The 26,059-nt window shown below is 41.7% G+C and overlaps 1 protein-coding gene across 2 annotated transcripts in view; it reads left to right on the top strand.

Annotated features, from left to right (window-relative positions):
- Nucleotides 1–26,059, top strand: part of RSRC1 (arginine and serine rich coiled-coil 1) — a 155,057-nt gene that overhangs the window by 101,774 nt on the left and 27,224 nt on the right. For both annotated transcript variants that reach the window (XM_062005724.1, XM_062005723.1), the window contains exon 7: nt 22,905–22,973. In XM_062005724.1, the coding sequence (XP_061861708.1) occupies nt 22,905–22,973 (69 nt within the window). The remainder of the gene's footprint in view (nt 1–22,904; nt 22,974–26,059) is intronic.

Here is a 26,059-nt window from a genome sequence, read left to right as displayed (position 1 = left end):
TTTGCCTGTAGCATTTGAAACTCCTAAATCCTTGTCTGGTGTTTAGCTGTGTAGGGAGACCTGAACAAGCACCAGCAATCTTCTTTTGATCCTAAACCAAAGGGTGTGAAAGGGAGAGAGAGACTGAATAGTGAGTTACAACATCACCCAGGACGCCTTTTAAGAACAGTTCAGTGATAAAATGGTAAAGACAGTGTTTATTATTTGCTTGAAGGGCGTGTTGGCAGATAGAAACCACATAAATGTGTTTCTCTATGCTTTTTTTGTTTAAATGAAAAGCCAGACTTTCACTCTTCCAGATGAGAGTCAATATGCAAAAGCAAGAAACATTCACATGGAACGAAATTTGCAGACAATTATTTCTGCCACAAGCTTATGAAAGAATGCCTTGTGATACATGGGAAAGGGCAAAATAGTTCCCTTAATGAAAGACAACAGTAATGAAAACTTGTGTCCTTTGCCATGCCACTTGTATTGATTACCCTAGCAAGAAAATACAAAGTGTTTGAAAACACAGCTCACGTGAGCAGTCAAATTGTGTGCTTCTGTGTCAGAGCCTCCCTTTAATTCCCTTTCTATTGCTTTTCTCTATGGCTACAGTGTAATTTATTATTTAAGATTTCTGGGCAGGCTTCTTTGTTTAAGCCATCATGTATCCCTTTATGTTGTTAAAATACCCAATGAAACAATTTAATCAGAGTCTTAAAGGTTTTGAGCATTTTATGTTGTTGATCTTAAGCCCTTGGAGAGTCTTCTCTGAAAACATGTCAATGATTTTATAATGGTGAGCCTCTTTGAGCAAAGATGAAACCCTAACTCCATTGCTCTCAACTCAAGGCAAGGAGACGTGAAGGGAAGACTCCATCGTGCAGTTCTCAGTTCTTTATGATTATTATTTTAATTGTAGAAGAACAAGCGCTCAAAGCCCTCAACTGTTCCTCCATGAGCTGAGCAGCTGAGTGCAGAGCACCACGGGAACTGAGCTGTGCTCGGCTGAGGGTCGTTAACTACAGTCAGTGGAGATTAACTAAAGTGTCAGTTATGTTGTTATGTATTTATACAGCACTGAAGCACAGGGGGAAGGCAGCCATGTCTATATTTGCTTGTGTTACCAAGGTTTTTAATAGAAAGCTCACGCTGGAAGCTGATAATAGTTGAACCTATGCCTAGTAGCTGTTTCAGTGAAAATGCGGGACTATAAATGGTGTTCTTAGCAGTGTTTCTATTAATCAGGGTGTCAGTACGAAAACATGAGCAGTTGCTTTTTGGAAATACTCAGCAGAATTTCATCCTGGCAGTAGTTTTGGTTCTTGTCACTCGCATGGGACCCTCCTACAGCCGTGGCTCGGGCTCCTCCGTATCCCTGACTTGCAGCAACACTTTGTTTCTGCATTTTCTGGTCTGAAGTGTGAGTAAAACTAAGGGGTGAAAAGAAGTAAGTTGTGGGAGAGTGAAGGAGTACAAAGCAACTAAAAGCTTGATTTAGGAGGAAGATCTGGAGGGAGGGAGAAGTTAAGGCAACTTCAAGCAGTGGAGTAAGAGATGGGCAGAAGGGAACAGCAAGCTTTGGTGCTACACACCTATTTTTAAGAATGTCACTTGGGCAGAGAACAGGCTGTAAAGTCTTTGAGAGCAATCCCCCTTCCTTGGGACTTTCATCAAACCCTACAAAAAGTTCGGCTTCATTTCTCAGTTCTGGGCTTAAGCCTCCTCAGAGAAGAAACCTGAGGAATTTAGCTACAGCAGTGTGTGTATTTCATTTCCCCAGAAATCTCTTTGTCATAGGCTAACAGCTTGAGCAAACTGGGGCATCGTTTTCTGGGAACATGTTGCACCCTGGGTGCTTTTGCAAACGTGGGGGCCTGTAAAACATTTGAGGAAAGACAACATTGAAACTGGAGAGTTTTTCTGTTTGTGTGTTTTTTTTCTCCCCACTATCTCATTCATGTTCCAAATTGCATTCAGGTTTTTTTGTTACAATAAGTGTCTTTTTTCTTAGCTGTTGTTGAAGTACAGATTTCAGATTATGTTACTTTATTCAAACAAATTATAGAATCATTCAAACAAACTCCTAGAATCATTTTGGTTGGAAAAAACCTTTAAGATCCTCAAGTCTGGCCATTCTGCCAGCCCTGCTATGGCCACCACTAACTCATGTCCTATGGCTCCACAGCTTTGCAATATCTCCAGGGCTGGGCACTGGGACAGGGGCTGACAACCCTCTCAGGGAAAAAGTTCTTCCTACCTCCAATCGAACTTCCCCTGCAGCTTCTGGAGTTGTGGACCAAAGTGCAGAGGAGAGGCTTTCATTTACTTCTATTATTGTTCCCTGTCTTTGTCAAGTGTTTCTTTGAGTTGAATTATAATCAAGTTTGCCACCAAAATTCCAATTCAGTTGACAGCAAACATCTCAGGAAAGTGGCAGAGTGATCTGAAGCTGCACAAACAGGGGCTGCAGCCAGAACTTTCCTGCTACCCAAGCATGCTACTGCAGTGCTGCAGTAACATACCAAGAGGATGAAGGAGTATTATCTTTTGAGCAGTACTGTTTTCAGCTTTCTGCTGCAATGTGTCTGTCCAGGTAGACCTTTTAAAAGCTGACTGAACAGCCTCATTCCTGGCATTTTCAGTGAGAGAAAGGTCCCTGTCCTGCTGAGGCTGCTGTGTGTGTCCCTGCCCTGTGCTGTGTTTCCACGCAGAGTACGTATCGCCGGGCACCAATTAGTTGTCATTAGAGCTTGCTTGGTGGCCCTGGCTGGCTGCACCTCATCTGGGTCTTTAAGCTCGTTATTGCCATTTTATTCAAAGACTCGGGCTAGAAACAGATGATAAAATGAACTGTGCTCTTCAGCAGATAAATTTACAGTATTCAGCTGTTTGTAGGTGATTATGCAGGGCTGCAACACAATAAAGCCTAAAGCGTCACATTAGCTGTGCCGTTTATATGGGTGCTAATACACTTTGAATGAAACCCTCAATTACTAAGCACTTCTGAGTCCTGACAAGACAGTCCCATGACGTTAATGGTATCTTTATAACCTTTTTAACTTCTTGTTTCACTGACAGAGCACTACAATAACAGCAATGGGTTTGCCCTTGGCAAGCAAAAACTCATTTTGAGAGGATAATAAGTATTTACTATTTAGATAGCTGGCAATAAAATTTCTCTGAATGAGATTTTACTGAGAAAATACAAACTGATTAAATTACTTTCTTTAATGGACTGGTGAAGCATGTAATAATAGTTTGTTGAAGCAGCAAGTCTAATGTTTTTTCTCTTTTTTTTTGTTGTTCTTTTTTTTTCCCTTGTGGAAATAGAAGCCAATTCTTTTTCCAAGTAGAAATTGTCCCTTGAAAACTTTCCATGTAAGTCACAAGATATTTTCTCATGTTAGACGTGGATAATAATCTCAAATGTTGACAGCTAGTAGTATAATTGCAAAGAGTGTTAAGAATCCCTAAATATTCTTACTTAGAGAGTGGCTATCATCTGGCACCAGGGTACAAACAAGTGGAATGTGATGTCTGCTTATAGTTTAAAACCAGATATTTTGTGGAAAATGGTGTAGCGTGCACTGGACCTCAAACCAGAACATTTTGGAGAACAAAACTAGTTTGGTAGCTGGGTATGTTCCAGCAGAAGGCTTTTTCCCAGGTGATGTGAAATATTTATGAGATTAAGAAAAAAGTCGTGTTAAGAAGGTGTGTGAGAAACATTCAGTTCTATACGGTGTTGGGGCTTTTTGTTTTCCTGTCTTACTAAGTAAAGTCAGAAAAAGAAACCACAGAAGGATTCTACTAAAAGAGCAGGTTCTACAGATCCTGCCACTTGAGGAAGATGTGTACTCGTAAAACTGATTTGCAGACACCTTCATTCTAACTAATCTGAGCTGGTGGTGTGTTATTAAATAGATAAGATCACCCTGATTCTTGTTTTGACCAGTATTTAAGTCCATGTCAGTGGTGGATTCTACAGCTCCTGAGAACCAAGAGGCTCAGTATAGATTCTGGAAATCCATAAGCACCTGTGTATACACCAGATTACCAGCTTCACTGTTTTCATTGCCAGTCAGAGAATCCCACATTGTCGCTATAATAAAATGCCTTGAAGTGGGATCCAGAGTGTCGTGCTCTCATGTTAAATGCTTCTGAATATACAAATCTTACAGGCTTTTGTTGTCTGTGAAACCCCTGGCTCTGACATGCTTGTTTTGAGTTTGTTTTTTTCCTGGCCTTTTGTAATTCCACAAAATCTGTATTTCTGGCACTGGGAAGCACGAGGGATACTACCAAATATTATTAGTGTAGCACTGGAGGAAGAAAAAGGACAACGTTTCCTTTCCTTTTTAAACATCAGTCAGTGTGGGAGCTGGTGCAATGTGCAAACAAACTCATAATCCACACTGTATTTGATTTAAAAAAAACAACACAACCAACTCTTGCTTTCCCCAGCTCAATAACTCCCTTGAAATGTGTTTTTTATACACTGTAGCTCATGCAATACTGCACAGGCTTATAAATGGAAGTCTCCCTTTTTTTGGACGTGCCAGACTGGATGACTGATGGCTGTATCTATTTGCTATAAAATTTTAATTATGAAGTAGTTATGAATCACTGCACTGGCTTTTTAAAGTGTTAAAAAAAGGATGGTTTTCTTGTTTATTAAACTTGAGAGTGCAGAGGAAGAAAGTGGAGAAAGAACTTTGAGTCAATGTGGGCTGGATCCAGCCTCAGGTGTTCTTAGGTACGCTCTCAGCAAAGCAAGGTGCAGCCTTGGAGCTGACCTTACAGACATCACCTCCCCTCACTCACAGCCCTGCTCCTCCAAAGCTTGACAAATGCTATTAATTTTATTAGCTTAACAATCCTGTGGGTGTCCAGTTGAGCAGTTGACAATTGGTACCTCCTTGGGGAGCGGGGCTTTGGCGACCGTCACCAAAGGAATAGCGGTGCAGCCCTCTCCTTTTGTCCCCCATGAGCGTGGAAATAAACACAACGTGTTCACAGAGGAAGACAAGGTTTATTGAAAATTAAGTGAAATAGCTAGAGTTGTGCAGAGTTCTTAACATCCACTGCAGGCAACATAACGTGGTTTACCTTATCAGGGTGTCAGATTTTGTTAATGACTGCTCTATGAGCATGTTTAAACACCAGACTCCTCTTAGCAGCTGCAAATGAAGTATGTGGTGTGTGCAAGGCATTACCTTAAATGTCTCCCACTTTCAACTTTTCTTTCTTAAAATGAGGTGATTTTATTTCCCTTTGGCTTGGGAACCCGACTGTCGGGGCAGGGCTTTTACACTGAGACTGAGTAACAGATTGAAGTGGTTGCAGAGCTTTAATCCCTTGGTAAATTAGCCAGCAGGCTCGCCTTTTCATGGATGTGCTAAACAACAGGTTGATGCCATTTGGGCTTTAGCAAGGAGAAACCACCTGAGGGAATAGGAAATGAATGAGGGGAGCTGTGGCAGGGAGGCAGCACGTGCCTGTTAGCGCACGGCCGACTCAGCCAGAGAGAAGGAATAACGCTAAATGAGGGTTTTAAAGGACAAAATTGGGGGATTATATAGTCTTTTACTATTTGATTCATGTGTGTTTGATCCTGGTAACAGGGAACATCCCCACTGCACTGTAAACTTAAATATATACCAACAATCCAAAGTGCTTATCCTTTTATTGGAGTTCTGTGAGTATTTTGTCATTTGTCTTTATTGTGTATGTGAAATGTGCATAGGAGTGTTTATGCTGTATGCAGATACTCACTTCTAATCGTTTTTAGTTCGCCAGCTGATGAAAGTAAACTTTTATATCAGGATAAATGTTCTGCCTACATGGTTTTATTAAAGAAGGTCTCAAATCAAACCCAATTTCACTATTCATTTAACCTTGTTTTACGGTCTCTTGCTCGCTTTGGCTACAAACGTGGATGTGTGCTGCTTTTCATGGTGTTTGGGGGTTCTAAAAATGTCTTTAGCTGGTAACAAAGTAGCTAATGTTATTCTAATGAAGGGAAAATAGGAAAATGTGTTTGCTGTGGTAAGGAATCAATAGTACTTTTAGGAAATACAAGGTTGAGAAAGCTGATGTGAGATTAAAAGCATTAAGCCTACCTGTTCTCCTCCAAACCCCTCCCTCAGAGCTTTTAATTTTCTATTTAGAAGGGGGATTTAGGGATCAATATGGAGATCTGTTGATAATATTATATTTAATTAGAGTAATCAAAAACCATGCTTAGAGCATGACACCTGCCAGGGAGAGCTTCAAAACCGGAGCGAGCAGCATGTGTTAGCAGAGTTTCTTTGGGCACTAATCTGGGAGGGCTCCCAAATGGGGCAGCTACTCAGCCATTTCATTGCCTTTGATCTGGTTTGGGGGGCAGTGGATTCTCCCATCCGGCCGGTGATCAATGATTTCCTTTCAGCGGCGATGTAATTAAAGAGCTTTAGTCAGCTTGTGCCGAGCCCGCTTGAAATTTATTATTCTGGAGATTTAGAGCAGATCGATAGGGAGCAACAGCCCCACGCTCTGAGCTGAGCAGGGGGAGGCCCACGTGAAACACAGCTTCAGGACACAGGGGTGTTTACCTGGGACCTCGAGCTGACCTACACACAGCACATCCTCTTTAACCAGTAGTGGTTTAGTACCTATTTTTATCATGTAGACTCAAAACTAGTCTCTGGTTATTATTGATCACAGCTCCTTCAAGAGTTGAAACTAAGGGCTGTAAGACAATGGTGAGTACAGGTGTTAAATGTGTTTTGCAGAGGTAGTTGTTGCTCAGGTGGCAACACACATACACAATTTTGAAGATAATCTTAGAGTGATGTTGCGACCTGATCTAGGTGACCCTGCTTCTGCAAGGGGGTTGGACTGGATGATCTCTAAAGGTCCTTTCCAACCCCTACCATTCTATGATTCTATGCTCTCACAAGAAGTTATGGTGGAAGTTACTCTGAAAGCAAGCTGTGCGAAGGTAGACACAACCTAAAGGAGAAATCCTGGAAAGGTGAGTGTGGGAAGGGCCCTGCAGAGCTAAAGCAGGTTCCCCTCAATCAGAGGGCACAGGAACATGCCCATTTTGGGGGAAGAAAATAGGGTGTATGCTGCTTGATTTCCCCCAATTTGAAATCATCTGCTAGTGTAACTAAATGAATTTCTAATAATTTTTCAGCTGAAGGAGTCTGGAGAAAAGGAGGCTGAGAGGACATATGAGCATTCTCTACCTGAATGGGGATTGGAGGGGTGAGAGTCAGTCTCTCTTCTCCAGTAATGATTGATAGGATGAGAGGAAATGGGCTCAAGTTGCACCAGGGCAGGTTGAGATTGGAGCTGAGGCAGAACTGTTTCCCTGAGAGGGGTGTCAGCCCCTGTGCCAGGCTGCCCAGGGAGCTGGGGAAGTCCCCATCCCTGGAGGGCTCACAAAGCTGTGGAGCTGAGGTGCTGAGGGCCAGGGGTTAGTGCTGGGCTGGGCAGGGTGAGGGGAAGGCTGGGACTCAATAATCTTAACGGTCTTTTCCAACAGTTATAATTCTGTGTTTTTATGTTCCTGTTGTGGAGCATGTAGACTGGGCTCCTTTCCAAGGAGGTTCATTCAGAAGGTGTGCTCCAGGCACCCACAGACTGTACTCTAGCTGTTCCTGGGGACTGCTTCTGCTCTACCTGTCTGGGGTGGCAGCCCTTGAAATCTGCACAGGATAGGCTCTGGGTTTTGGACAACACTCTCTCTGTCACAGCTTCACTCTTTTTGTGCTGCATTATTTGCCATTGTAGACCTAGTGTTAGTCTCACCAGTTTTTATAGAAAGTCACTCAAAGTTGTACCAGATGCAGATTCTCTGTTCTGCCAGAAGCCAGGACAAAGCTACTGAGCCAGGCAATTAAGGAGTGTAAATTAACACAATCATTACATCCTCATTTGAAAAGTCAGGATACTCTGACATCATGTATGTGCATGTCTAAGTTCAGAACAGTATCCTTCTTGACAAGTGATGGACAACAGGCCTCAGCAGAGGTGTGCTTCACCCAGGACCCATTCAGCAAGGTCTTTGCTGTGCATTCCCTTTCCTCATCGTTGTAGTTATATGCCATTAAACATTTAGTGAGGTTTTAATAGTTCAAATTATATATAATAATGGGAGAAACACACTCTTGATGTAAACAGAAGACTTTGCAGGGCACTGTGACCCTAAGTTAAAGCTAGCTGGAAGGGAAATCTAATTGAAGAAAGTTTCTGGAATTTCTGGTGTTGAATGAGGCTGTTTATTTATTGCTTTGTTACAGCTCTATACAAATATATAGATGCACATATATCTGAGTTAAAATTATGCTGTCCAGACTTATGAGAGCCAGTTGGAATCTCTCAAGGTTGCAGATGAGTGAATGTAAATGCATGTGTATATTACAAGATACATGCCCTTGGAGGTGACTTTCTCACTGATGACAAATCTTTCTTAAATCCTCTCCTAGAAATCAGTCCTGTGAGCCTTTGGCTTTTCTGTTTTCCCATGTTCTGTAACAGATTTTAACAGAAGTTTTAAAAACCAGCGTTTGTTTGAAAGACATTAAGTAAAAAATACATCAGGAAACAAAAGTGTTTGATACCCCAAATTCCTTTCTGAATTATTTAAGCAGCGCTGCAGCAAAGTGTTTATTCAGTGATGTTCAGCCTGGTGTGTAGTAGGGGTGTAGTTTTCTTTTAATGCAGCTATTGAATTCAAACCCACACAGCCTCTGGCGTGATTCCAAGAGCGATCCGCTGTGCAGAGTGAAGATAAATTGTTTGTTTTCAGCAGCATTTCTTCATCTTCATCAGTTAATCTGGAATGAAATTTTACAGTCAGCCACTGAATATTTAAGCAATATATTTACCCCTTTTATCCTGGGGGAATATTTAATAATGCCGTGTACAGTAAATGATTATAGTGGTTAATGATACAAGCTGAGAATGTATAGTTGCCCATAATTTGTTTCCATCTGAATGAGTTCCGTGCTGGATTGCAAAGCTCTGCCTTGTGCTGGGCTTTGTGCACCCTGCTCTCAAGGCTATCAGCGCGAGTGGAATTGAGCGCCTGTTGGCATCGGCAATAAGTCTCTGCCACAAATCTTTCCTTGACATACACTCCCCCTTTTGGTGCCAGATGTCAAGTTCTTTTGGATGCCTGTCTTATGATTCTGCAGTTAGCCCACAGTAAATCCTGCCAGGGTTCTGTCCCTGCACACACAAGTCTCCTGCCTCGTTGCTTGCTGATTTCCCAGTGCCCCATTCAGTATCGTTGTGACCCTTTTCACTCTATGATAATACTCGAGAACAGTTTTACTTTAATGACTTAATTGACTTATGGTTGATTTAAAAAGATAACTAAAATACATTTTCTGATCCTTGATGTTCCCCATTGCTTCACACGGGGTTTTTTTCATAAATATCATGGTAAAAGTGGAAAATTATCACCAGTAAGTTGAACAAAGTTCCCTCCTTCAGAAATCCTCTGCAACACATCCTGGTTCTCACACCCTTATTTGTGTGTTGGTTGTACTCCACTCTTGATTAAGTTTGCATTGCATTGTGCTTTCATAGCTGTAATTACAGTTGTAACTTGGTGCTTAGATGTTAATTCAGTTTAATATGGCCACGTTTGGTACAAATCAGTTGTTACACAGTGCTGACCAGATGCTCTATGTCTTTTTTTCCTGTGGAGCTTTCATCACAAGAAACCTGTGCTCCCTCTTTCTTTTTGGCTACAGGTGATGTTCTCCTCTCACTCCTTTCTCAGCGTCCAAGGCATTTAAGAATATGCCCAAGTTTTAAACATGACTGAATAGTCTCTGAAAAGTCAAATGAGTTCCTAATATTCTTAAACATAAGCACTCTGGTAGAGCAAAGATTCAGATGCAGTGAAAGAAGCCAGACTACATGTTCTCCATGTGGAAGGAATAATCTTTGCTTATTCCAGCCTTTGATTTTTGGGTTAATCTGGTATCTCCAGAACCTGTTAAACAAAGCATTACCTGCATCATTTGGGGTATCTTTTCTCTCTAGCTGGTTGAAATAACAGATTAAATAATTATAATCCTTTTAAAACCAAATGGAAAATCTCCATGCAGGCTTGGTTTTGAGTTTCCTAATTTAAATGGGCTTCAGACAGGTCTAGAGGATTTCAGGAACTCAGATTTTTTTTCCCATCACTTACAATCAGAGGTACAGTAAAAGGATACTTGCAAGTAAAACTTGCATTGCCCAAGCAAATGCATCCCCATCTCTGATGGTGAGGATGCACAGTGAGACCAAGTGTCTGGGCTTGGTGAAAGGAGTTGTGCAGAGAAGTGATGGTGGCAGTTTTTCAGGGGTAGAGCACCCCATGGTTGGTTTACGACTATACAAAAACCTGGTGCTTTGAAAATCCAGACCCAGGGCTTGAGCTGGTGCAATTTCAGTCATCGTGTTCAGCTCCTACAAACAGGTGATAAAGTTTCACCCTTTTTCTCTCTAAATCCAAGACAAATGTGTAGGTGAAACAGGTGAGGTGTCTGTTCTGCCCTGTCACCAACCCCACACAGAAGGGGGAATTTCCATTCCTGTCTGTGACAGTGATGGTAACAGTGGATATTTCGAGGATGAGAGAAGTATCATCTCCGTGTGGTTTTAAATCACACATCATATATTTGAGGGTACCCAGGGCTGTTTCGTGCAGTACTCTCATTCACGCAGCTCCTAGAGCAAGGGGGCAACGCTCCATCGCTTCCCATTGGCCCAGGACCACTTGGGACCAGCATTGTCATCTTGATGTGTACATGACAGATTGAGATCTACAAGTCAGCTTCTTAGAGCACAGTCCAAATCTCTCTTCAAGGCTCTGTGGTCCTAGTGACCCCAGGGCAGATGTCAAGCCTTCCCAGGAGACAATTTAGCCTGAGAGGAGCCTTGGCGTGTCAAAGCAGAAGCCATGGGGAAGTGGTGAGTGGCACAAGGAGCTGCTCTTAAAAAAGACAGAGTTTTCAGTGCTATCCATTAATAACCAGGATTAAACTGCAGTGAATAACTATTTCTTCTTCCTTAAATGGAACTTTGTTGCAAATAAAAGAGCAAGGAAATTTATACTGTTTTTCACCAAAGTGGTTAAGCAACCTTTCCTTACTTCATTATCCTTCCTAAATACATCTGTGCTTAGAGGGTTTTATTTCTGAAGGTGGAAATTTGAGTAAGCTTTGGGGCTCCAACATTAACTGCAGTTTATATTAGACCAGCTTTAGCAACGTCCTTTTGCCTGTGCCTTCGGCAAAGATGCTGTACAAATGAGAAATAATGATGGTAAATAATCTTACAACAAATGCTAAAGTTTAGCTCTTTGTGTGATGGAAAAGGGTGTAGATTTGTATGTTATCAGCCATTCTCTCTGGGATATATACAAGTGGTTTAGATAGTAGTAGTTTTGTTCTCTGACATGTAACCCAATATTTCTCTCATTCTAAGTTGTTCTGTTGAGAAAGACACAGAGGAGATAGAAAGCTTGACCGTTTTTCATCTAGGAAGTGTCCCAAAGCATTTTCTAGTGGGTAGATGTTGTTTCCATCCCCTGGTTTGTGTCATATGTGGAATAGTTTTGTATGCCACGGAGTGCAGGGCTGGGCTCACCTGAGAACCTTTTCTCCCAATGTGTCCCGTTTGGGTGCAACTGATACCTGGATCTTGCACCAGGAAGACCAGAGCAATGAATCTGGATAATCATCTTTGCAATTTGTTGCCTTTTGGACAACATGGTACAGCAAATCTTGCTGTAATTGTTGGTGATTTTTCTTTGCAGATGAGCAGCCAAAGATTATTCTTGATGGCAATTGTTATTAGTCATGAGGTGGTAGCTGTGGGCCGATGCCCAGAAGTAAATCAGAGGAATTGAACTCACATATTACAAAGATTCACTTTCAAAAGTTACTGGGGGACCTGATGTGAAACTGCTAAGCCAGAAAGAGTTTTTACCACAGTGGTGTAGATGGGTCTGTGCTGCCAGCAGTGCTAACAGGAGCCACTTACGCAGTTCTATTTGTAGTGGTTTTTATTTGCTTCAAAAGCAAGAGATGGAAATTGTCAGAGTCCTTACAAGGTGCTCTGGGCTGGTTTGGTTTTTCTCAGTGTTGTTCCCCATAATCATTTGTAAGTACTCCATGGTTTATTGCTTCCTTTCGATAGCCAGATTAGTTGTCATCTACTTGATTTTCACTTAATGTGGTGATTCCTGACGTTTTAAAATTGGCAGATGAAAGAAAGGCTCATTTCGAATCGAAGTTTCGTGCCTGAATTTTTCAAGTTTGCTGACAAGCTGTCAGGCTGAATTCTGCTATTAACCCCAGAAAGAAAAGCTGGCTGTCGTTCTCAATATACAGGCAAAAATGGCAATTGTATCTGAAATGCATTGCCAGGGTTTTTTCCAGAACTTATTTAAATATTCCTGGTAGTGATTTATATTGTTGAGCAAACAAGGTTGGGCTTTTTTTTCTGAAGTAACATAATTTACCTGTGAAATGATATGAAGGAGCTGTTATGCTTTTCTTGTAAAGGTATGTAGTTAGTAAAACATCAAGCTAATTTCTCACACAGACAGAGTAGGGAATTGGACCTGAGTGGCTGACATGTTCCATCAGGAGTGAGCACTCCTTAGGCTGGTGGGATGGGGTGCAGTCCATGGAGCTGGAGAGCTTGGTTGAGATCTGCTGTGCCAAAGGGCTGCGTGCAGGATGCTGAACCTCCTGATCTTACCACAGTCTCTTGTTCCTGTGAAATCACCCTCATAGTCATCTAGCTTCTGGGAGGTGCAAGGCTAAAGTAGGGCATCTTGAAATCAATGAATAATTGTTGGGTTTATCCCCTGGAACTTAGAGAATGATACTTGGCTTTTGGCTCTAATTGATTTTCACATCAGTCTCTCAGCTCAGGAGGAGACACATGCTTATGACAATTCTGAATGAATTAAACTTTAGATCCTCAAAGGAAAGGGCTGATTCCTGGTAGCTCTGAATTCAGAGAGGGAAAAAAACAACCATCTAAATTAATGTTCCATAATTTGTGTAAGAGCATGTGTTGCATGAAGACTGTAGACAACTATATCCTAGCAGTGGGGTTTCAGACAAAGGTTTTGCAGTCTTGCCTACCTTTTGTTATTTCTACTTAATTTTAATAGAATCTGAAAGTTTGGTTTTTAAAGCAGACCATTCAAAAGTGACTTATGGTCCATCCAAGTGTCTGTCAGTAACAGGGATTAGAAGATAACAGTTTTGTGTACATCTTAATAACGTGTCTTTCATGTTTCCGATTCACTTGGCTTGAGTTTTATTACAGAAAAATAGTTTTGGCACTTTTATAATTAGGATATATGTTAAAAAATCAGTGGTTTCTTTTTCTTTCGTTGTTCATTTCTTCTGTGAGGTAGCAAGCTCACAGATTTCCATAAATGTCCATAAAGAACCACCTCCTTACCAACAAGACTCAGAGTGCTCTCAAATCTGCTCTCAAATTCCTCATCCAAATAACAGGTAGTAATTGATTTGGTAAGAAGTGGAATGCAAATGTGCTATTTTCACATGAGCACAAAATGCAGCTTAAAAAAATGTTCCTTTTCCTTTCAATGCAGCACCTTCCGATTCTGTTCTGTAGCAACAGCTGTAACTGAAAGTGCAAACCTGGTCTGATAATGTGAACTTCTCGTTTAGTTTTGGGTGACAAGCATCGAAACAAACCAGCAGTGTCTTCCTCGTGCCTTCAGACAGTTTGCCACTGCAGTTTCCAAGCCAAAGTTTGGAAATGTTTAGAAAAGGATGAAGGGGAGATGAAAATCTCCCTAAGAGCAGCTCATCTGTATTGATTATTTCAAAACCTGCAGTAATAAGTTACCTACAGTCCATTACACTGTGCTTAACTATGGAGTGAGTATGTTTTACCTAGAGGTACTTTGCTCATAGCTTTGCTTTTGTTTGTCTCATATTAATATTTCATTGTGCTCTAACATCCAATTTTAGGGCTCTCTCATTGCCATTAAAGTTCTGAAGCAGCTTACTGTTACGTTGGACATTTCTCAGAGGCTCTGAGATTGTTCCCATGCTGTTCCCAAAACTGTGAACGTCTGTGGGACAAGACTGTGTCTGTTCTGGGAATGATCACCCCCTTTCTGAGGCTGACACACAAATGTTGGGCGTTTGCCAGGGTGCCTTTCAGCCAGATTGATTGCACTTGAGTTCTCCTACTTCCTTCTTTTTTTATGGTGTTTTTATGACTTTTTCTTCTTTGTTGCTTAGAATTTCTGCTGCTCTGGCTGCAGGCTGAGATCTCAGGTGTCACCTGAGATTTACACCTTCCTCGTGTCTGTGGACAATGTTTTCATTGAGATTCGTTTTTGGAGTTGTTGTATCTTTGGAGTCCCATTTTCATGAGATCCCTAGATGTTTAAAAGAAGGGGCTAAAGATCCAGTGTGCCCCTGCTGAAATCCAATTAGCAATAAGAACTATAGCAAACCTCAGCCTTGATAGTGCTATACATCCTGCAGGTTGCACTTCACATGGTAACAGAAAACACATCCATAGAAGTATTTTGCCTATTTCTGAGGTAGAAATTACTGTCACTTAGACATGCAAGTTGCATAAATTCTCTGATGAAAGAACTCTAGCTCACCAGAGCAGTAGTGCTGAGCTGGCCTGGGAGATGTGATGCTAAAACTGCACCTTCCAACCCGGCTGGAAACAAACAAAAAGGGAAAAACTAAGTGTATGGATTAGATTAAAGCTGACATTTCACACACAAATGGAATTTGACTACATAAAATGCAATTAGGGGGGAGGAAGGCCAAGGTGCTTTCTGAGCCCTCGCTCTGGAATCATCCAGCTTGCAGCTCTGTGTTTCTCCCACTCTGGACTGAGGCTCCTGTTTCTCGGGAGGAAGGCTCACTGGTACCCCAGTGAAGGGGAGGTCTCTCCTTTCCCTTGATGTACTCTAGGGTTATTCCTCTCCTCCTCCTCTTCCTCCTTCCCATGGAGCAGGGCTGGCATTGGGTCCTGTGGCTGTGAGCAGGAGGAGGGCAGCAGCCCACTGCCACCGAGTTCGGACAGAAGTAGGAGAGTTCTTTTTATGACAATAATGGCCAAAGAAAAACAATTTTGAAGCTGGCTGAGGAATAACTTACACAAAAGCATCCCTCTCACCTGCTCAACAGCTCTGTTCCAGCTGTTTCTGTAGGAGACTCTCTGTTGTTCTCTCATTTCCTCATCTGTGGCATGTAAGGCAGAAAGAAACTCTACTAAAAATATCAGTTTGAGAACAGTTTAAGTAATTTCAAACAAAGTTGTGAGTTCTTCATATTGATCAATTCTCAGCTTTCCAGTCGGGATGAAAAATATTCCTGAAGGATATAGCAAAGAATGATCCTTTACTCCAGGAATTTGTGTATCTGGATGTATTTTTTCTCTGCCTTTTCCTGCCTTTTTTAACTCAGTCGACCAGGGGAATGTTGCTCCAGACCATCCTTTTCCTTTGCTCAGCTCTTCATTCCTTTTCCCACTCATTTCCCCCAAAAGAAAAAAGTAACTCGGGCAGAAGGTGCCATTTAAACATTTCCATGGAAATTACTGTGTTACCCTAAGATATAATGTTCTCCCCAAAACTAGATATCAGATAAGACAAGAATCGCATCCAATTATGCTGTTTTCCTGAGCTCCACCGCAGCTTGAGGAGCGCGGGTCTGAGGTGAAGCGTTAGTTGACTACAAGATGTCGAAGCTGGTAACATACAGCCTTTGCTGAGATGGAAGCAAATCTTTGCAATATTTAACAGCATCCACAGCAATGAGTCAGGAGCCACGGAAGCAATTTAAGCCAATTAATCCTTAGTGTTAAAACATATTTCAGTTGAATTTTTTATCAGATGCGTGTGTGGGAAACAGTGTGTGAGAAAGAAAGAACTTAGAAATGCACTGAATAATAGATGCATGTACCTAGCCAAGATCTGCTTATTAACTCTTCTTTATTATTATTATTATAAATATCTAGTGCCAGATCCTCAGCTGGAGTAAATTTGCTTAGCCCTATTGAAGTCAGTGGAATTGTGCCAGCTTGAATTCGCTGAGGATCTGGCCCATCATTTTGCAGTCGGGAAATGAGAGTGTTTTGGGAGGGGAATGATGGGGGCTGAGAGAAGTTTGCTAATGATAGCACCGTTTTCATAGTGATATCAGAAAGAAAATGTAAATGACTATTCTTTTGACTCCCATAATGAAATTCAAGGAACCACTTGATGTTATTTCATTAGATGTAAATTACTTTTCCTTAAAGTATCTCCATGTTCAAACCCTCGTGTGTATTAATGGATACTGCGTAGAGACTGTAGGGGTTTTATTTCCAGTCCTGTGGATGCCAGTCTCTTGTACCAGCAGTTCTTACCTTAAAAATGCAGTCAGGGGCATGCCATGCTCGTTTTAACGAGAGAAGCGGCAATAAATATGTGTGATTTTGGTAATCACACTGCAACTGATTGTCCACCGTGAGTAAAACGCGCTGTTAATTTAGCGTGGCGTCGTATTAAAATCCGATGTGTCATCTCATTTGGCTGTGTTTTAGAAACACATCAACAAAACAGATAGTGAGGCTGGGTAATTCTGTAATTGCTCATAAAAAAAAAAAACAACCCAAAACCACAACCCAACAACTTGTTATTTCCATAGTAAAGGAGAAACACACGTCGTCCTTCAGTGCTGTGAAATACATGCTGGCCAGCCTGCAGTGCACACGTCCACCTTGAAATACCTGTATTTCTGAAGTCATAGCTTTTTAAGTGGAGTATCTTGGAGGACTAAAAATAACATCACAAAACGTGTTTGTTATATTCCTAATTGTTTTGACCATAGAATTAATTTCCCAGTCAAAGGCGGGGGGGGGGGCACCGCTTTTTTTCATCACTCCCGCTTCAGAATATTCAGCGTGTCACAGATGTTCATGAATAATGTCCATTTAAAACTGTTGGCAGCGCTCGCCGGCGAGTTGGCGAGATGAATTAAATGTTGGGGGGATCTGACAGGCAGCACGCTGCTTTGTGATCATTCCAAAGTTCTAATAATCTCCCTCACCTTCCCTGCCTGCCGCTAATGAAAGAGAATAGGTGATTGCACCTCGGGCTATGTTCTGCGCCTAATGACTCCTCCAAAGGCAGATTTATGAAGAAAAAATTAACTTTGAATGAGGATTGAATTGGCCCTGACAGTCTGATAGACTGTGACACAGATTCTGTGGCAAAACAGACGTAGCCCTAATTGATTATCAATATTTTAAGCAAAGTGATGAAAATAAGCATTAAGTGATGAGAAAGGCAGTCTTAATACAGTAGGCAGTAACCGGGCTATGGGAAGTCTTTGGGGAGGTCAGCCCCGCTCGCCGGGGCTGAATCTTATCTGTCAGTTCCTACCTTTGGCTTCCCAACACCCCGTGTCCCTTTTCAGGGTATTTTCGTTCCTTACAGGTTTCTGACCGGCATGCTAATGTTCTGGACAAGGATGTATGTGCTCCTCTCTCTCTGGAGAAGTTGGGTTAATATTTAACCCATTTTGACTTAGGAGTAACTGGTGCTTTTTCACGCTGTGCAGCTTTACCTGGTTTCAGACGCTCTCTCTTTTCAGCTCTACCTGCTCATGGCCCTGTGTCATTCACATTCACCAAGCCACGACGGTAACTGTTGAAAAAAACAAGAAAATGGTAAAAAATGAAACAAGAAACTAGTCCAAAATTTCCTGGTTGGCGTTAAAGGATTTGTTTTCACAAAGACGTTGGTTATACCCAGTGTTGGAACAAGAGGAAGGAAACACTTGGGTTTTGCTTGTGGGGTTTTTGAGGCAAGTCTCATGTTACTGGATGTATCTTCTACCAGAAATGTGTTTAATGTTCTGGAAAACCCATGTGGCTGCTGCAGACAGATGCTTCCCTACCAAAGGAAGGAAGTACTTTCCAAAATCGCTACGGGAAGGGAATTGAGCAGGAATGCTGCTCAAGGCATGAAAAATAACGTGCAGCACACCCCTGAGCCAGGAGGAAAGGATAAGTTCTCCCTGCCAAAGGCTGTGCTGGGTGTTCTCCCCAGGGAGAGCAGAGAAGCTAAAAATAACCAGATTTAGGTTTATGGGCAATTTGTGACCCACAGAACTGGGGAAGGGAGCAGGGGAGCTCCTGCATCCACCCCACACTCGAGCATCTCCAGTGGCTGTAATTACAGCCTGTGCCATAATTAAATGATTCCTGAGACTTTGGACAGCAATCGTAGGAACTTCTCACACGTACATTTTGTAACATATTAGCTGCCGTGTAATTAGAGCAGACAGTGCTAAATGAAGCTGTTGTGGCAGGGTTAGGGCAGCCCTGTCCATGGATGGACTAAACAAGTGACCACCTGAGTGTACTGTTTAAATTTCATGAGACTGTTATTTTAGCACAGACTTCAAAGCCGAAAACGTAGCAAAATGGTGTAAGTCTGGTATGATAAAAACAGGTGTGGTGGTGTCAGTGCTGGTTTTGAACCAGTAGCCACTGGATCCCACTCCTCCCGTTCCTGCTGAAGCAACTGTCTGAGAAAGCAGTTGTTTTGAACTCGTGTTGGAATTTCTCGGATGTATAATAGATAACTTTACATGTCAGGATATGAATATTCAGCAGAGAGGATTTCCACGAGCCTTGATAAATTTAATATACTAGAGAAAAATAGCATGTAAATTAAATAGGGGCTTGTAAATTAATAATGGATTGCACTTGTATTTTTCTGTGTGAGCTGACTGAATATTTTATAAGTGCAAAAATGTTTGTGTTTAAAAAAAGAATGGTTAAGTCTTTCTGATGAGCACTGTGGATGGCTTGGCTACATTTTACATGTAATGTCCGTGTGGGGTTTTCTGGAGTTTGCCTGCTTTCTTTTCCCCAAACACATCTTGAAATGTGTAGCCTGTATTTTTAAGTTTGAAGAGTTAGAAACTCCACAATTATGTTCTTTTTTTTTTTCTTCCCCTCAAACAAAAAGCAGTTTCCAGTTGGTGCGTAACAAATTGCATCCTGGTGCAGGGCTGAGCTTCCCCCTGCAGTGGGAGAGGGCTGCGCTGCGGGAGCTCTTCCATGAGCCTGGGCCACACTTTCTGAAATGTCCCCACAAAACACCTCCAAACACCCCAAAAGTACCTCCTCTTTTTCTACCTTGAAACAGTTCATATCCTGATCTCTTTTCATTAACATCTTTGCTTGGAAGTGTTTTACCTCGGCGTGGCAAAAGGCTGGTGGGGATGAAAGCATCACTCTGCCATCCACTGGGAAACAGCTCTGTGCTGCCCAGCCCTTGAGTGCTTCTTGCACCCCAGGGGTTCAGCCCTGCACCCTGGCAGGGTGTGAGCACGGGCTGACACTGATGGACTCACTGATGCATCCTACTCTGGTGCAGTGAATGGGTTAAAGCAAGGCAAAGGAGTGGACCTGGTTCATCCCTCCCATGGTGGCCCCTGGGAATTACCTACCGCTCATTGATCCACAGTTGTTGATCTGTACACAATAATTGCTCCTCAACAGGAACCGACGATGCGGGTCTGGCAGGCAACCTGCCTTTCCATTAGGGAGCTCTTCCTCCGACTGTCAGCAGCCTCCCCTGCTCCCCTAAACCCACAGCATCGCCTCTGCTCCATCGCAAAGGGCCGTGACACTGGGTGACACTCGGCTGGGGCTTGAGCCTCTTCGAGTGACGTGGCTGCCAGATTTGGGAAGCAGGTGAAATAAAGCTGATCAAAGAGCTGGTCTGTGTTTCAGAACACATTAGCATATTCAGATTTAGGATATTAGCGCGTCTGGAAAAGTGAAAGGTGTTCTGGCTTTGTTGGGACTTAATGTACCTTTTCATTGTATGTTAGTGCCTTTACTGTACCTTAGCAATATTGTTCCGCTTCTGCACTCTGTTTATTTGTCTCAGTAGCATGTCCAGTCTCTGCTTATAGGTCATTCTTACTGCAAAGACAGGATTTATTTCTTCTTCTTTGTACTGCCTCCAGCACAATGAGCCTCTGATCCCAGCCAGGCTGGAACAAGTGCTTCTGCAGGGGACACCTGGAAATTACTAAGACGTCCTTTCATCCTATTGTACTTGTATTAATAGTCCAGTGGTTACTAGCAAATATCCACGTTCCACAGCTTTATTATTTTAGTATAGGTAAGCATCTCAAACATCTTCCATGTGTCATTTTCCCATCCTTCAGAGAAAAAGAAAGAAATCAATAGAGTTGTAATTTCATCTGAGGTTGGCTGAGCTCTTCGATGCTGCAAGCCCCAGCACCTCTTTATTTATTTATTTAATATATTTCAGAAAGCTTCGTAAGCAGTCAGGCTTTTGTCCTGCTAGCTGTTTATCCATGCAGGAAGCCCAGTTTCAGGAGCAATCTCAGCACTCCAACTACCTGGATCAATTAAAACCAGACTTTTGCTGAAGTGACTTCTTTGATCTGCTGGGGGTGATAAGCAGCTGTCTGTCTTCCTCCTGCTTGAGGGAAGTGCATTGCAGGAGAGGTCTCCTCCAAATACCAGGTCTTTTAAGTGCTTTTAAGTGCAAGTAGCCAATATGGACTGTATGTGGCCTTGCACACCCTGAAATTTGGGGTCAGGGCATAGCAGTCTGCAGAACAGAGAAGATGTGTTGCCTTTTAGAGTAAGTTGTAAAGATGTTTTCATGTTGTTTAATTGCAACTTGACTTGATCAAATAAATCTCCATTTCTAATGATTCTTTGCCAGTGAGTAATGACAGAAATTTTAATCTATTTTAAGAGAATTGTTAGCATTAAATTCTTAAATTAACATGTGGCTTCAGTGACTTGTATTGGTTGTAATGGACGGTGCCCTATAACCTCAGAGACTCGCTGCTCTGGAGATTTATGGGGTAAGTTAAATTGTTGTTAATGAGCAATTTTGTGTAGAGAATTGTCCTCGTGACACTTCCTAAAATGCTACATATTGTCCATATAATTAACTAGGACTTGAAAGGACAGCTCTTTTTCAGCTAGCAGAAGTTTTAAACTGTAGTTACAAAGGTTGGAAATTAGCAATTTAAAGTAACAAATACAAAATAGAAATGTACTGACTAACCAGCAGCATCTTTCCTGTGTGTTTTAATGGGTTGGGGTTTTTTTTGCCTTGGAAACCACTGAGATATCCAATGAATTGTTCCTGTGCAGCAACAAATCGGTGAGGAAGAACAAAGTAGCAGAGTGGAATAGATAAATCAAATTTAGGCATGGTAGTTTATTGAATCTAAATTGTGCCCAGTTGGCCCAAGAGCTACATGAGCAATCCATCTTGTGTTGATAATGGAGGTTCTTGAAATCCACCTGATGTTTGCATTATTAAATTTCAACCTAATGAGCTCTGCTAATACATATTGAAGACAGTTGTAAGGAGCAGAATGTGAATCTGAGCGGGATAATTTGAAAGAAACATAAGCTGAGCGTTTTACATGACTCAAGGGGTATATCTACAATTACACATATAACCAAAATTGAATTTCAATGGAATTTCTATTATCCTTGTCCTTTTACCAAGGAGAATAAAGTGTAAATGAAGTAAAAGTCTTTAGAGTTGCTAGTGGTTTGTTTTTTTCTGATCTAATTTAGTGGATTCTTGCACTCGTCTTCACTGGCAGAAAAGTTTTAATATTTCATTACTTTAAATGAAGACTTAAATATGTGCAAGAGCACGTGCATGGAAACAGATGCCTGTCTAATGACTCGTGGCATTTGTAACATCACTGTGGAAGTTGTGTAGTGTCTGAAAGTGTAGCTACTGACTACACAAAGGCCCCCTGCACTCCTCACTCCTGATGTGGGGTTTGTCACCATAAATTATCAGTTGATTCAGTAGGTGATGTGACAAAGTGTTTGCAAAGTTGAGTATTTGCTATTTGTGCCGCAGCTTGCAGTGATTTTGTCACAGAAGAAGCCCTGGCTGAAGTTGTAAACTCTGTTTCTTTTTGGTTCTTTTCCTTTTGACATGGTGGTACGTTAAAAAACTTAATATTTCATCGAGTATAATGCTATTAGAGACTTATTCTCACTTAGTTCACTCATCAGGCAGTGAGATGGCAATAAAAGAGAATGACTCCTCTGAGACATTAATGCTTTGGAATAAATGATGTGCTAGAACAGAAATTTAATTAATTTACAGAGTATATTGATAGTCCCTTGTTACTGTGCTGTATATTTTTAATCTTCTTTAACATCTGTAGTAAAGTGTTTGAAAACCCCTGCAGTTGAGCAACTAGTAGATAATTAAGTAATAAGGGAAGAAACCTTCTAGAGGGAAAAAGATTCTTTTTAGGAGCACTGTCACAACATGAGTAAAGTGTTGCTGCTACAACTTGCAGTGAAGAGAAAACTGTATACTACCTAATTTAATACTGAGTAACAGGTCTTTGGCTCCTATTTTAAATGCGATCTGCAACTCTCCATCCCTCGAAATATTATTTTGTGTCTCTTTTACTCTCAAGAGAGGTCTCAGGGATTCCTTGCTACGGTGGCAAATCTGTTTTCAAGCGCACTGTGTTAGTCTCTTATGGTTCGGTTTGGGGGCAAGTAATGTGAGTACATCTGTGTGTAAGGAAGAAACAACTCTTAAAACTTTTACTTCACAAAAAAATGAACGCAGAGATTCGTATTGAACTAATATGACCTGGAAAAATGGCCCTCTGATAACGCAGGCTTAACTGTAATGGTATCTTTAAAGAAAGTACATTAAGAGCCAAATTCTGTTCTTTCATGCACATCAACCTCATTGTGGAATCCACAAAAAGGGGTTTGAATTTGGGTTTAAATGTTGTTTGTCAAGAAAAGTGAACTAATTATAACATTTGTTGCTGTATGTCTTTTCCTTTTAGCTAAAGCAGATGAAGCGTTAAAGGCCAAAGAGAGAAGTGAAGAGGAGGCGAAGAAAAGAAAGGAAGAAGGTAATGGATGTTTACAATTCAGTAGCAAACTAAAACCCAATAAATTAGAAACTATTATTTTTTAAGGGACCAAAACTATATTTTAGCTGCCACTAAAGCAACCCAACAATTGGAGACAAAAGTGATATGTGCAGACCTGACGGCCAGCTGACGCTGCTGGTTTGTGCGCTGTTACTGTTGTCTGTGTCATGTCACGCCGTGAGCTCATCTGTTTCTTGATGAAATTCGGTGCACTGAGAGCTGTCAGGATCTGAGCTGGTTTCCTTTGCAATGCAGTAGGTGGAAAGTTGATGTGTAACGCCTGGATAATTAAAACAAATGTATTTTGCTCACGTGTGGGTGAATGATGGGAAGAGATGTTTTCAACAGCATGACAGAGCCAGTGCAAACAATCTGAGGAGCCTCAAGGTTTCTCACTTCAGCTGTGACAGACATCCCTGTCTCAGAGAAGATATCTCAGTTGCTCAGATTGAAATGAATCATTTAACTGCCTGTGATATCCATTACTTTTTGCCTTGGCTTAAACATATAAAACTCTAGTGAAGACATTCACTTCCTTGCAGTGGTTTTTCCCTAGAAACACATGTTGTCACAAGTTGGTCACTGCAGTGAACTTTCTCTTCAGCCCCTTTGATTTACTGTTACTGTTATTTACTGTTACTGTTATTTCATACACTGAACAATCTCCATGTCAATGTGTTCCTGATTCTCCCTGCTCCGTGCTGTTATCTACCTGCCTGGGATTACATCGATGTGTTCCCTCAATATTTTAACCACACAACACACAGAATCTAGGTTTGAAGATCCCGAAACCTTCAAGGAGATCATGGATTTTTCAGAGGTGGCTTTTTCATGGGTTCATTTACTGTGAACATCAGCACTGTGCCAAAGTATCAATCAGATCTTGGTTAGAGCCAGGGCATCATATGTGGAGGAGAGTGACATGATGTAAAGCTGCTTAGGACAGCTTCAAATTTCAGGAGAAGTTAAGAGACTGAGATGTTTTTGGATTAGGAAAATACACTCTACCTATTTCCATGTTGCCATCTCTTAGGTGCTGACTTCAAGTGCTGGTTCTTGTGTTACATGTTTCTTCAATTTTCTTTTTTTTTTGCTGGAATTCCAGCCTCACTCATTCCTGAAGGCAACTCAAAGGTTATTTGCACTTTCAGATACAAACAAGCTTCTTTAAATCCCCACGTGTGAACGAGAAAATTAAATGTTCTTTGCGGGTCTGATTCAGCTGGTTGCTGTCCTGCAGGATTTATACGTTTTTAGATGATTTCCCACCCTGTTTGTTTCTAGATTTAGATGTCTCCAGTAAACTGCAAATAGTGGGACTCACAGTGAAGTATGCTAAGGATATGTTTCAAAACTCTAATGTAATCGTTGTTAAAAATTCATGTGATTGATTTGCTTCATCTCATTTTGGGTTTCCTTGTCGAGGGTCGGGGGTTTTTCTTTACCAGAAAATAGTTGAAAATGTTTATTTTGTGTTATCAGGTAAATCCAAAACAACTCAGGGGTACTGACTGCTTGAAAAAAATACAGAAGTCCCCAGATTCACAGCAGAGGATGAAATCACCCCCTTTGGTTCTTCGGTTTAATCCTCCTCTGCCACACTTTTACCAGCTTTGTGAGATAGTGCTTCATTCAGTGCTACTCACTGCCCACTCATTAGTCTCAGCTTTAGAGGACTGGTTCATTTGGCAGTCAGCTCTCACTTATGCCAAGTTCCTGGTAGTTACAGGCTTATTTTGTTCCTGACAAAGTTGCTGCTGCCAGCCCGGTGCAGTTTGAGGCATAGCATTGGGGTCTAACTCAGTATCTTGTACCCGAAGCCCCTGCCGTGCTTGATAAAAATGGAAAATACCATGCAATTACCTTTGAAAAATGGCAACTAATCAATGAAGTTTCTTTCTTTGTTTGAAAGAGGTTGGAGGTGTTCACATATAATAAACTTTCATTTTAATGATGTTTAAGAACCAGTGAAATGGATGTTAAGGCTTTTCTCACTTCAAAGAGTACTGGCCAATTGTTACATCTGAAGAAAGCACTTTCTTTTATGTTAATTTTCTAATTATATTATCTGGGGTGCTCTGCAAGAACTTATTATGATAGACACATTGATGCTCGTGTATCCCACTTAAATGGGATGGAGCCAGGTGTATCCCCAAAGTGAGTTGCCACCAGTGCACTGGCAATTCCCTCAGCTCAGCAGTGACCACAGGAGAGCCTCGTGCTGCCCGTGGGGCACATGGCTGGGGAGGTCTTACAGGTTAAAGCTGAATTGGGAGCAGCTCAGAAGTGTCTTAAGTATAAGCTGATAGCACAGGTTCATGGACAACTATTCTGTGAACTTCAGGAGGTGAGGTACTGGAGTCATTGCCCAGAGAGGGTGTGGATGCCCCATCCCTGGGAGTGACCAAGGTTAGATGGGGCCCTGAGCAACCTGGGCTTGTAGAAGGGATCCCTGTCCATGGCTAGGGGACTGAAACTAGATGGCCTGTAAGGTCTCTAACAACCCAAACCATTTTGTGACTCTGTAAGCTCAAAGCAGAGAGTTTCTTCCTACTGCTTGTCTTGCAAGCTGAACAGTGTGCTGCAGGTGCCTCAGTGCCTTTGAAGTCTGTGGGGTTTACTTAAGCTACACCAGAATCATATTAAGCTCTCAGCATAGCTCTTTAAATAGATCACTGGGTGTGAAAGAGGTCTTGTTGTCTGTAGGACAGGAATCCAGGACTCTAAAGAATCAGTCCCAAGTTTGGAGTGTCAGAGCTTCAGAGCAGTGCTCTCCCGATGCAGCTGGGTGTGACAATGCTTCAGATACCCTGCAGTGTATCTATTAGAGTGCCCAGTGTATCTAATAGGATGTATCTAATAGACCTGCAAAATAAAACATCCTTTCTCTAATTTGTCTTGTGGATACAGTAGGCAGAGTGGGTTTGTAAAAGTGTAATAAGATTGAGACATGATATAGAAATCTGTCTGTGATGACTTTCCACAGAGAGCAGACACCAAAGTGCCGCCTGTGCTTTTAAAAAGATTCTCTTGCACTAAAAAAGCATCACAACACACATTTTATA

The sequence above is a fragment of the Colius striatus genome, chromosome 12 (genome assembly GCF_028858725.1).
Source record: "Colius striatus isolate bColStr4 chromosome 12, bColStr4.1.hap1, whole genome shotgun sequence".
NCBI classification, from domain to species: Eukaryota; Metazoa; Chordata; class Aves; order Coliiformes; family Coliidae; genus Colius; species Colius striatus.
The sequence above is the reverse complement of the archived record's forward strand: the minus strand, read 5'-3'. Positions and strand labels throughout refer to the sequence as shown.